This window comes from Notamacropus eugenii, chromosome 3, assembly GCF_028372415.1.
Source record: "Notamacropus eugenii isolate mMacEug1 chromosome 3, mMacEug1.pri_v2, whole genome shotgun sequence".
NCBI classification, from domain to species: Eukaryota; Metazoa; Chordata; class Mammalia; order Diprotodontia; family Macropodidae; genus Notamacropus; species Notamacropus eugenii.
In genome coordinates this window covers 58,196,482-58,208,622 of record NC_092874.1, presented here as the reverse complement: position 1 = coordinate 58,208,622, position 12,141 = coordinate 58,196,482, and the positions used below count along the sequence as shown (strand labels likewise).

The following is a 12,141-nucleotide window of genomic DNA, read 5'->3' as shown; positions in this document are numbered from 1 at the left end:
AATAAGTATTAAGGACCTATTTTATTTGTACTGTTCTAGTCAGTGGGAATTCAAAAACGAAAGTAAGACCATCCCTCCCCTCAAGAAGTTTGAATTCTATTTTACTAATTCCAGTGTAGCACCAGGAAAACATAACAGAAGGCCTAAAATGATGTGGTGGGCCCATGGGTGGAAAGAAAGAGATAGGAGCTACAAGAGATGAGACCTGGCAGCCAGTTGGATGTGGGCTAAGAAAGTGAGGAGTCAAGAATGACCAAGGCTTCACACCTGGGTGACTGGACCGATGATAGCACTTCTCAAATAGAGAAGTTAGGAAGAGGAATGGGTTTGAGGAAGATAATGAGTTCAGACACAACATAAGCTTTAACATATCCTACAAAGCTTTGAATATGTGCCTAGAATAGACAATGTCTGTATTCATGGAGAGTCTGCCACCAGAATAATGACCTTTTGAAGAATTAGTCTAAGAAGTTACCTTGCTTTCTTGATGAGAATCAGTAGGATAGGGGAGTGTTTGGGGAAAGGAGATATAAGCAAAGCAGAAGAGAAAATATGGTATAAAGTATAGATATTAGGTAAATGCAAAGGAGCAAGAGGAACAGTAGGCACTCTCAGTGTTGTGCTGAGCACTGGGGATATAAAGAAAGGGGGAAAAGTAGGCCCTGCTCTCAAAGGGGGAAATTACATGTAAATAATTAGGGCAGCTAGATGGCAAATGGATAGAGTGCAAGGCCTGGTGTCAGGAAGGTTCAGCTTCCTAAGTTCAAATCCTGCCTCCGACACTTCCAGCTGTGTGACCCTGGGCAAGCCATTTAACCGTTTCCCTCAGTTCCTCATCAGTATAATGAGCTGGAGAAGAAAATGGCAAATCACTCCACTGTATTTGCCAAGAAAACACTCAATGGTGTCATGAAGAGTCACACAACAGAACAACAAGAAATTAGGTATATATAGGATATATACAGGGAAAAAAATGGAATATAGTCTGAGAGGGGAAGTCACTAGTACTTAGGGGAGAATAGAAAGGCCACCTCCTGCAGAAGGTGGGATTTGAGCTTGTCTTGAAGGAAGCCTCGATGTCTGAGAGACAAAGGCAAGAGGGCAGAGGATTTCAGGCAGGGGGGGCAGCTAGTGCAGAAATACAATGGGGAGATAAAGTATCCTGTGCAAGGAATATTAAATATTCCCTTTTAGCTAGATTATAGACTGCCCAGAGGAGAGGAGGGTATGACAAGACTAGAAAGTCAAGAAAGGATCAGGTTATAAAGAACTTTAAATCTCAAAGAGTCGAGTCTAAGTTTGATTCTGGAGAGGAAGCCTTGAGCTCAATGAGAAGGGAGAGGTGACATGGACACACCTAAGAGTAAGAAAAATCAAATTTGCAACTGACTGAAGGATGGACTATAGTAAGGAAAGACTTAAGGCAAGGAGACCAGTTAGAAGGCTATTATAGTAGTCAGGGCAAGAAATGATGAAGACAGCTTTCTAAATAGTCGGATAATAATTGAGGAAATGCTATGTATCTTGGAAAGTTTGCTCTGAAGATTTAACATTATTACACTACTGTGGAAAAGTGATTTCTGCACTTGTTGCTCTATTTAAAGACTTTTTATTGTAAAAACTGACCCAAAGAAGGTTTGACTGACGTTTTACTAAACCAGACAGGAGGTGCCTGTAGTGCCAGACTTGAGTGAAAACGGTGCACAAAATTTCCACTAGCATAGGAAGACACTGGTGGAAGGGTGAGGAGAAAGAGGCAAGGATAGGGAAATGAAAATTATATACACTAGCACAGAAATGGAATAGAAATTAAAGGAAAAATTTAAAAGGTGTATGTGGCGAAGAACAGTGGAATTCCAATATCAGCTGACTTATCTAAGTCCTGTTACAACAATTTACTCTCATGATTTTGGAAGCAAATGTAGGAGGAAACCTTACCCGGTTTCCCCCCACCCTCCCCCACCCCCTGCAATGTCACTCTCTGGCTGAGTTGCAAGTGATATTGATAGACAGCTGAGTCAGCAAATGGGGGAGGAGGGGGCTTCCAGGAATGCCCTATAAAGCCCTAAATTGAAGACTGATTTGAAGTGGTCTCTCTCTCTCCCTTCAGGTGATTTCACAAAAGTTTTTTGGCTTTTTTTGCAAAGCAGAAGCCTAAGCAAAATGTGCCTTACCGAAAAGAAATGTCAGGCAGTAGGCACTCCTAAATCCTCATACCGACAGTTAGTCTTTCCTTCACCCCTTTGACACTCAAATGCTATGCAGAATCTAAGCGTTGACAGTGTTGGAGATCTAGTTGAAATCCTATTCTTAACAGTAAACCGTCTTCAAAATCTTCAGTGTACTTTCAGCCTTTCTCTTTTGTTCCCAGTATTTACACCAGTTCTGTAAGTTGCCAATCCATGCTCTAATCATTCTGTCCCTTTGTCCCACATTCTATCTGGGAAACCAGGGTTCTCAGTCTCCTTTCCACTTTCCCTCCTACACGCTGTACTTCAACCAGTTTGGTTAAAATTCGAGGGGGTGGCAGGAAAATGAGCAAAAACTGGGAATGAATATTTACTGTCATCATTTTCACACAACTTTTACTAGGTCTCCGGTAGATTTGGTACCTGTAGTCTAAGTAACGATAGACATCAAACATTTATTAAATACCTACTATGTATCAGGCACTGTGCTAGGTAATAAGGATACAGACTTCCAAACAAAGCCCCTGTCCTCAAGGAGCTTCGAGTCTACTGAAAGTAGATATCCACCCCACGGGGTCCACTGGACAATCGGCACGAAGACTTCCCCAAGAGAATGTAGGCTGCCCCATGCAGGGCAGCATACAAGTGAGCCTCAGCATCTTTTGGTGGGACAAAAGGTGCCCATGTAATTACCAGGAGCTGTCCCCGGCTAGCCAAGTTTTTTTTTTCTCGGATCTGTAATTTATGGACTCCACAATCCATAGAAAACGAAACGCACGGCACCCCTCAATCCCACAACTCCACCATTAGGGTGGGGGTGTGCCCCGACGTGTGCGGAGCCGTGGCCCCGGCAGCCGCTGCCCGATTCCCGAGGGGGGTGGAGACAGAGCTGGGGGCGTCAGCTCTGCTCCTCCCTCGCGGTGTGAGAGGCGCTGGCCGCGGGCCTCCGAGCCCCCTGGTCCAGACACGTGGGGCTAGAGTCTGGGTCGCCTTCCCCGCTGTCAGCGCCGCTTCCATTCTGCTCTGCCCTGCCCGCTCCGTTTCTCCTCTTCCTCCTCCTCCTCTTCCCCGCAGGGGTGTGCGGCCACCATGGCGTCCAGCGAGGACGAAGGCGGCAACGGGGCTTCCTCCGAAGCGGGCGAGGAGAAAGAGACGGTCAAGAAGAGGCGCCTGGGCTTACTGGCCACCTTCTGGCTCACGTTCTACAACATCGCCATGACAGCAGGGTAAGTTGTGGCCGGGCAGGCAGATATCCTCCTGGCACTCCCGGCGCCCTCCCGGGACAGCTCCCTTTAGCCCTAGCCAGAGCCTGGCGGAGGGCGGTGGAGAGGTCGAGTCCTGGGGCGCTCCGGCTCTGGGCCTCCTGGGGTGAGCAGGGCTGAATGGGCGGTGACGGGGTTTGGGGACGGAATGGTGGCCCCTCTTTCTGGCAGCTGCCCTCGCGGGCGAGAGGGAGCAGCTGGGGGGAGGGCCCTCTGCCGCTGGGGAACCGGCTGCTGGAAGCAGCTGGGACCCGGGTGAGGGAGCCCATCGGGGGAGGGGAGCACCGGGGGGAGGGGAGCGAGAGCTGGAGGGAGCCGCCGAGCGGTTGAATGAAAGCGAGGAGGGGGGAGATAAGGTCCCAGCCTCGCGGGGCATTGCCTAATACGGTGCCGGGCGTTGGAGCGGCGGGCGCGTCAGTGCGCTCTGCCGGGCGGACCGCGAGGGAGGTTAAGTATAGACTGGCATAGGAATGCGGGGGACGACCTAGGGGGGCGGGGGGAGAGAGGCACACACTATCCCACTCACACACACACACACACATACACACTTACACACACACTCACACACACGCACACACACACGCACACACACCGACGGTCCGCTGCTTCTCGAGGCTCAATTTAAAGAAATGCTTGTAGCCTCTTGCCGCCGCCCGGCCCCCTCCATATCCTCCTTCCCTCGTTTGACTCCCGAGACTGTCTGGTCCATTCTTGTTCTAACAACCAGAAGGAAAAAAGAAGCCCTCCCTGACTTATTATCCAATGCAGAAATTCTGGAAATGGGAAGAACCAATGAAGACCTGCTTTTATCTCACAAGTGTTAGAAATAATTATCCTTTCAATTCCAAAGCTTTTATTCAAGCTCAGTTACTTAGATTCAGTGTTTTCTGGGCATTTAACTAATCTAGCATTGTGGCCACTCCCTTTTATTTCGGGCGTCAGATATATCTTACTACTTAAGCTTATGCTAGGGATCCCACTTCAGAGAATTTCAAGTCTCCCTTTTTAAAGAACTTTTCTAAAGTTGTTAGGGAAATGCTGTCCCATTTCCAAACCACATTGCCTTTCTATTTTATTTTAGTCAACCCCCAATATTTCTGTTTAGCAGGAGGTATTGGTGAACGATTAGTAGTAAAGATATGATATATATTTTATTGCTATTCAGTTCATTAAACCCTCTACAGAAAATACTATTTGCAAAATTTTAACCTAAGGAAAAGAGTTTATGGAACTCTAGACTGACGGGAGGCAGAGCGCACATTAGGAATACAAAAAACATGTCCTACCCAGGAGTAGTGTACAATTTTAGGAAACAAATGAAAGAAACCGTTTTACATCAATTAAATGTTAAATTATGTGATACCTACTTGAACAGTAAGAGTTCAAAGAAGACAGAGATTAATGTGGGCTAATATAATGGGGAGGGAGTGGAAATGGGACTTAAGCTGTATTTTGAAGGTAGGGTATAGATAACAAAAACCAAGGAAGGATGACATTCCATGTGGAAAGAATAGCCTGTGAAAAAAGACTCAAAGTGGAAATGACCAGGGTATGTATTAAGGGGCAGTGAAAAAACCAGCCTGACTAGAATGGACAGTGTATGTCTGAGAACAGTGGGAAACAAGTTTGCATGGGTTGAGGGTGGGGGACCTTGTTCTAGAATTGGCTTGAAGGTCAGGCAAAGGAATTTGGACTAATGGTAGGCCATAGGAGCCTCTGTTCTCTGAACAGGAGTAAAGCTGTATTTTAGGAAGATTAGTGGTATTAAAAGAGAGTTGGAGGACAAAAATCAGGAAAACAGCTGAGAGGCTGGTGTAATCCAAGTGTCAAGTGATTAGAGCCTGGCCTGGGGTGTTAGCAGAGGTAAGTGAGAAGAATGACATCAGAGGAGCATTTTCAAAATGAGAAACAAAATGAGACTTGTTGACAGGTTGACTATTTAAAAAGAAGAAAAGAAAATATTTTTAAACATAGGATTCTTACCCTAGTTGACTGGACAATATACAATTAAATAACCTTAAAAAGTGAATTGGAAAAAATCTAAATTATAGAGGGGGTCCCAAAAGTCATATGTGGTTTTAAGTCTTAAGGTAAAATCAAGAGACTTTTGGAATATCCTTTATAATTCAGCTCCCTCATTTTAGGGAAATGAGGAAAGTGAGGCTCAAAGTAACTTGTACAAAGCTGGAACACTAGTCACAGGATGACTAGGAGTAGAACTCAGGGCTTCTAACTCCTAGTCTAGTGTTCTTTCTACTGCGAAAGCATTGACTTCAAGGTGATAGAAAGATGCCATAGTGGAAATGCCATATAGGCACTTAAACAATGTTTATAATTATATTGAGTGATAGATAGTATTAGGGAATGTTAGAACCACAAAAAACCTAAGGTCAGAATTTTGGTTAGCAAATCCGAAACAGTATTCTAGAAATCTTTTCAGATTATTCATTTAGCTTAAATAGGCAATATATGAGTTTCATAAATATATGTATATTTATATACATATATATGTATATAGAGTCAACCCCCCCAATATTTCTTTCTGTTTAGCACATGGTATTGGTGAATAATTAGTAATGTATATATGATATATATTTTATTACTATTCAGTTCATTAAGCCCTCTATAGAAAATACATATCTATATCTATCTGTAAAATCATAGATATATATAGATTTATAGCTATATATAGATATATAGCTTCAGGAAACCTTAGAGGTCACCTAGTCCAGTCTTCTAATTCTACAGGAGACTTGGAGTCAGAGACCTGAATTCAAATCCCAATCTTGACATCTAGCTGTGTGACTATGGGGGATAACAATGGGAAATGTGCTGGCAAGGGACCTGGATTGGAATCTTGGCTCTGCCATTTATAACCTTTGTAACCTTGGACAAATTACAATCCCCTAAGCCTGGGTTTCTTCATTTGTAAAATGAGGAGGTTTGAACTGTAGATCCCTTTCAGATATAAAGTTCCATTCCTTTGACCTCAGAAATGAAGCAGTCCAACATCCTCATTTTACAAATAAGGAAACTGAGACCTTAGGAGGTTAGGTGATCTACTCAGTGTCACAGCTAATAAGTTACATGGTTGGGATTTGATTCCAAATCTTCTGACCTCATGTCTACTATTCTTTCTACCAAAACAGCAGCTTCGGATGTTTCAAAGTTATCCAGTACAGGTGATAGAACCATAAAAAGGAGATAAGGGAATGTGGGTAGAGAAAAGAAATAGATGGAGAGTAGAGAAAACAAAAGGAGTAGTTGAAAAATGCAAGAGGAGAACCAGAAAGTACAATATCAGTTAGAAAAAAAGGAAAGAAGGAGAGAGAGTTTGAAGACCAGTATTACAAAAGAGAGGTGAAGGAGAGAAAAGAAGAAAACATTGGATTTGGCAAGACATGAGTTAATTTAACTTTTGAGAAAGTTTTCAGTGGAGTAGTAGTAGAAGAAGCCCAGTTGTTGGAGGATGGAAGGGAATGTGTGAAGAGAAAGGAGTAATATATATGCCAGGTACTGTGTTAGTTCTTTACAAATATTATCTCATTTGATCCTCACAACAACCCTTCTAGGTAGGTGCTATTATCATCCTCATTTTACAGTTGAGGAAACTAAGGCAAACAAGTTAAGTGACTGGCCAGAGTCACACAGTCTAATAAGTGTCTGAGTCCAAATTTGAACTCAGGTCTTTCTGACTCTATATCTAGTGCTATATCCATTATACCATCTAGAAATAATAGGAGTAATTCCATTTGGAGGTAGAAGGGACCTTAAAAGGTCATCTTGTCCAACCCCTTCACAAAAGATGAGGAAAATAAAGACTCTGAGAAATTAGCATGAGTAGCACCAGGACACATAGGACTGGAAGGAAGGGTGTGCTTTCAACTTTAACACAGAAGTTGTTTCCCAGTTATTCTGCTAATACTCTGGCCCTCTTCGTTCTCCCATCACCAACTTGGAAAACTTCTTCTACAGCCCTGGGCTTTGACACAAGAACTTTAACCTTATCTTTCCTAGAGCTGGGCCACACACCACTTCTGGCCATTTTTAAATCATGCCCCTACATATATACCTTAACCTCTTCCTTTCCAACTCTACCTCTTTGTTATATGTTGTCTTCCTCCAGTACAATGTTAGCTCCTTGAAAGCAGGGATCACCTTGCTGTTTGTTTTTGCATCCCCAGCACTTGATACAATGCCTGGCAAATAGTAAGAACTCCGTAAATGCATTTTAATCCATCCATTCATTCATCTAATCATTGCGTTAGATTCCATGTTCAAGGGATGTGGCAGCAAAAGGAAGATCTTGAACAAATCTTGAAATCTGGGATGATAGGCTGAATCTCAAAAGATAAAACCTAAAAAAGAAAAATACCAAGCCCTGTACTGGTGCCTCATTGTGAAGTCAAGGCTCCCTAGATTCTCAAAGGCTCTGACAGTAAAGCCCAAACCTTGGCAATTTCTATCATTCTTGAAAAGCTTTGAGGACAATCCTGGCAGCAGCCTCAGTCTGCTTCTTAAAGATCAAAAAGGCTAAATACAGAGAAGCTCATTACCTGTAGATCTGCCACTTAGTGATGAATATTTTGGTCATAGCAGCAGTCCATGAAACAATACTACAAAATAGCCCTTGAGCCGAGGAGCTCCCTCCTACTTGTGCAGTGACAGGGTCAGGGATGCTAAGAACGACACAGTGTTTAGACCTGCTATGAATGTTAATTACTTCTGGTACTCTAAATGTAATATCTTGTCCAATGATAATGAATGGTACATAGCCTTCTGATCCCTTCCTAGGTCAGAACATGTTGATGTTCTTGAACATGATGCCTTTCAGTATCAATATGCATTCATTTTTTTATGCTTTATACTTCTTTATACTATACTTCCTTTAATGAGTCAGTCAGTAAAGAAACTGAATCATACCAGTATTGACTGCCACTTATAAATGAGACAAGAAGACAAAAAATAGTTAAATGAAGGATGGTTTGTAGGATTTCCTTGAAGAGGTAAATAATGAAGGGTTGACAGAGTTGATATTATCATGCAACAAGAAACATCATTTCAGGGGATTAATAGTCATCTCATTTTTCAGTGCTCATGGTGAGCATTTACAGGAAAGGCAGCCATGAAGATAATTTCAGTTTATCACTAATATATGTTGCATACAGGTGAGAGAGTATAGAAATTCTATAGAAAACACAATTATGACCTCCTTTTTAAATCAAAATATTCTCAAATCCTCCATTGTTTCAATATAATAAAATACACTAGGGAAGGATGGTGAAAAATACGTTGGAAAATAAACCTCAGGATTAATAAGTAAAAGAGACCTAATCCTAAAGACTATAAAGAAGCTTCATGCCTGCATATGATAATTACTTTCTTTTTTTTTTATTTATTATTTTGATAATTACTTTCTTTAAGAAGAGAGTTGGGAGGTACTAGACACGACAATGAACAATACACTCCCCAAATGAACTTTATTTTAATAGGCAGGAAATAAATGATTAATGATGTGAGAATAATTTCAAAATCAGTCAGATTTGTACAGTTAGACTACTGAATTGTTAGAACAAAAATTAAAAATGAAAAAAATGAGAAAATAATGCATGAATGCATCCATGGCGATGCCAATCTAACCTATTAAACAAGTTAGCTTGGGAAAATGGGAAATGGATAAAGAAACAGACATTGACAAAAACCATTTCCTGAGGAAGATTACCCAATGTAAATCTATCACAGAAGAGATTCCCTGTATTGTTTCAGGTTGGTCTAAATGACTTCTGTGGTCTCTTTTCAACTCTGTGCTTCTTAGAGAGTTTGGGCAGAAGATGTTGTAGGGTCAGCTGAAATGTTTTTTCTTTAAAGAAGGAATGAACTGAATACTTTTGCAAAATTTTAGAAGGAAAAAATACTTAAGTATAACTCAAAGAGATATATATGTAACTTAGGCATTTTTTCCCCAGGTAACTTACGGTGTTAACAAATTTCTTTCTACCAACAGTCTAGGACCAATATCCAATGAAATTTAAGCTTCCTGCTCCAAGATTTAACATTGATTACTTTTTCACAAGGACAGAGTATAATAAACCAATACTTTGCATGGACCATTTTTCTTTTAAAAACAAAGTGCTTACCTATGAAGATTTTTTTTTCTTTCCTATTTCAGGTCAAAGTATAAAGAAAAATGAATGCATATTGATACTGAAAGGTATCACTATGGAAAGAACATGTTCTGACCTAGGAAGGGGTCAGAAGGCTACGTACCTTTCAAACTTTGATATTGACATTTATTAACTATGTGACCAGAGGCATCACTTAACTTCTTGTTAGCCATCTGTGAAACAGAAAAAAAAATAACATTATCTCCGTCCATTATTTCTTACTTAGGTCTCTTAAAGCAAAAAACTCAGTTAAAAATTTTAGAAGTATTAATGATTCAAAATGTATTTGTACATTTATCAATTATTATTGAATCTTTATATGTACTATGGGGATGGGTTTCAGCAGGACAATAAGAATACCACTCCTGTAAAACTGAAAGGCTACAATTCACAAAGTATTATAAAGAGAGTGCTCTTGCTTCTGGATTGATGTCCTAAATAACTGATAAATCCTAAATAATCATTCCAGATTCCACATAGCCAGCTCTTTGCTTTGTCATTTCCCACTCTAGCTCACTTGACAGATGAGGAAATTGAGGCAAACTACGTTAAGTGACTTGCCCAGGGTCACACAGCTAATGAGTATCTGAATCTGGATTTGAACTCAGAAAGATGAGTTTTCCTGACTCTAGGTATGACACTCATCTACTACAGCATCTAGCTGCTGCACTATGGGATATGCCAAGTACAGTATATGATTCTAGTTATTAAAAATCATTATTTTTAATTTTAAAAAATTCTGAACTCAATAAATAAAACATGCATTTCCATATACAATTGTGGAACATAAAGTTAGGGTTGTACATGAAACTGAGGATCAAATATGTACAGCATGCTTTTCTTTTTAAAGATGTAATAAGTTCAACATGTAACTTTTAAATCTGTCCTGCTCTGTTCTTTCTTTGGCCTTCTTTCTGTTTTCTTCTAAGTTATTTTTTTAACTGCTTCTGTGATTCTCTTTTTTTCTTTTTCTTTTTTCCTTAGCTAATGCATCCCTAGTTCCTCTTTTCTTCCCACTCACCTTCCAATTGAAAAAAAAGCAAGCAAGAAAAAATGAAGCCCTTAACTGTAAGATAACATGTATTCTCTGTCTCTCCAAATATAAGGACACAGCTTGCAGGCGGTATGCATAGATGTTATCTGAAGTCTGGCCAATCACTTTTAAGTGAGCTGAAGGGCTCAGTGGCTGCTCCTTCCAGGACCACTGAGGCTGAGCATTCTCTCCTTTAGTCTCTTTAAAGGAATTCTAGGATAGAACTGTATTCCTCTCCCACTCATCAACTATCTCCACTCCTGGAGTGCAATGAGTTCAGCTAGAAAAGCTCTGTACCTGATGACTCTTAAGGGTCTAAACCAGGGGTGGGGAACCTGGGGCCTCTCAGCACATGAGCCCTCTAGACCCTCAAGTGAGGCCTTTTGACTGAATCCAAACTTCACAGAAACAATGCTTTTATTAAGGGGATTTTTTTTTCCTGTGAAATTTGGATTCAGTCAAAGGACCACACTCGAGGATTTAGAGGGCCACAGGTTCCCCACCTCTGGGTCTAGACTAACACTCATTTGCTTCACCCCTCTGCACTCATTTATCCAAACTAAATCATAAATACAAGTCAGGGAAGTTGTACAAATTATAATAGGCCAGAGAAGACACAATAATAAGGGAATTTTTCAGCCCTGATAGATAAAATACCTCAGTTTAACCTAGAAGAGGGGGAATGGTTTCACCACTAGGAGTTCATTCTCATCAGTCTTTTTGGTTGCAAGTGATGGAATCTGAGTGACCCAATGGGGCACATGGGCCATTCAAAAGTTTAGGCTCAACTGCCTGTAATCCAAATCCTATTCCTGTGGGTTCTCCAACAATCACATTTACTGGGGTAATTGGCAACACCTGGATAGCATTCTCGGGGCAACCAAGAGACTTCCCACATGTATAGGTCTGATAACTGGAAAACTATACACCTTACCTGTTTTGTGAAATTGACTAACACATATGCATAGTCAAACAAAACATAACCTCAAAGGCCTGTCTGGAAACGTGTAGAGCCTTTTGTATGTTTAGTCCATCACCTCTCCGTCAGGAAAAGTGAGAGGTTCTATTTAAAAGATAAAATTTTGTATTGATTTGAGTGCAGATATGAGTTATCCTCAGGACACTAAATAGCCAAACAGGCCAGAATGAGAGCTTTCAAGTTATCTCTGGTGGAGATCTTACCGTTTAAGATAAGGCCATTTGTCTGTTGAGAGTCTGGAGCCTCAGATGTGACTTCATAAATAACTGCTTTGAGTTAACGCCTGAGATGTGGGTGAATTTCTGCACAAACATTAAAGGCTGCCAGATATGAAAAATTAATTATGAAGTACCATTGCTATCAGGCAGTGATAGTGGGAGAAAGAGAGAGAAGACACAACTAATGCTTCATTCTTTATCTGCTAGGCATCAGATCTCCTAGCAAAGAAAACAAAAAGGAGACAGCATTATTTCTCATGGTTGCAGGGCCTGAGGCTTTAGATATTGATGACAAT

The 12,141-nt window shown here is 41.0% G+C and overlaps 1 protein-coding gene across 2 annotated transcripts in view; it reads left to right on the top strand.

Annotated features, from left to right (window-relative positions):
- The first annotated feature begins 3,077 nt into the window (after positions 1-3,077).
- Positions 3,078-12,141, top strand: part of HACD1 (3-hydroxyacyl-CoA dehydratase 1) — a 31,512-nt gene continuing 22,448 nt past the window's right edge. The window contains exon 1 of one of the 2 annotated variants that reach the window (XM_072651636.1): positions 3,078-3,415. In XM_072651636.1, coding sequence (XP_072507737.1) covers positions 3,279-3,415 — 137 coding nt within the window. In that variant the 5' untranslated portion in view covers positions 3,078-3,278. The remainder of the gene's footprint in view (positions 3,416-12,141) is intronic. The other variant, XM_072651635.1, reaches the window with a different exon arrangement.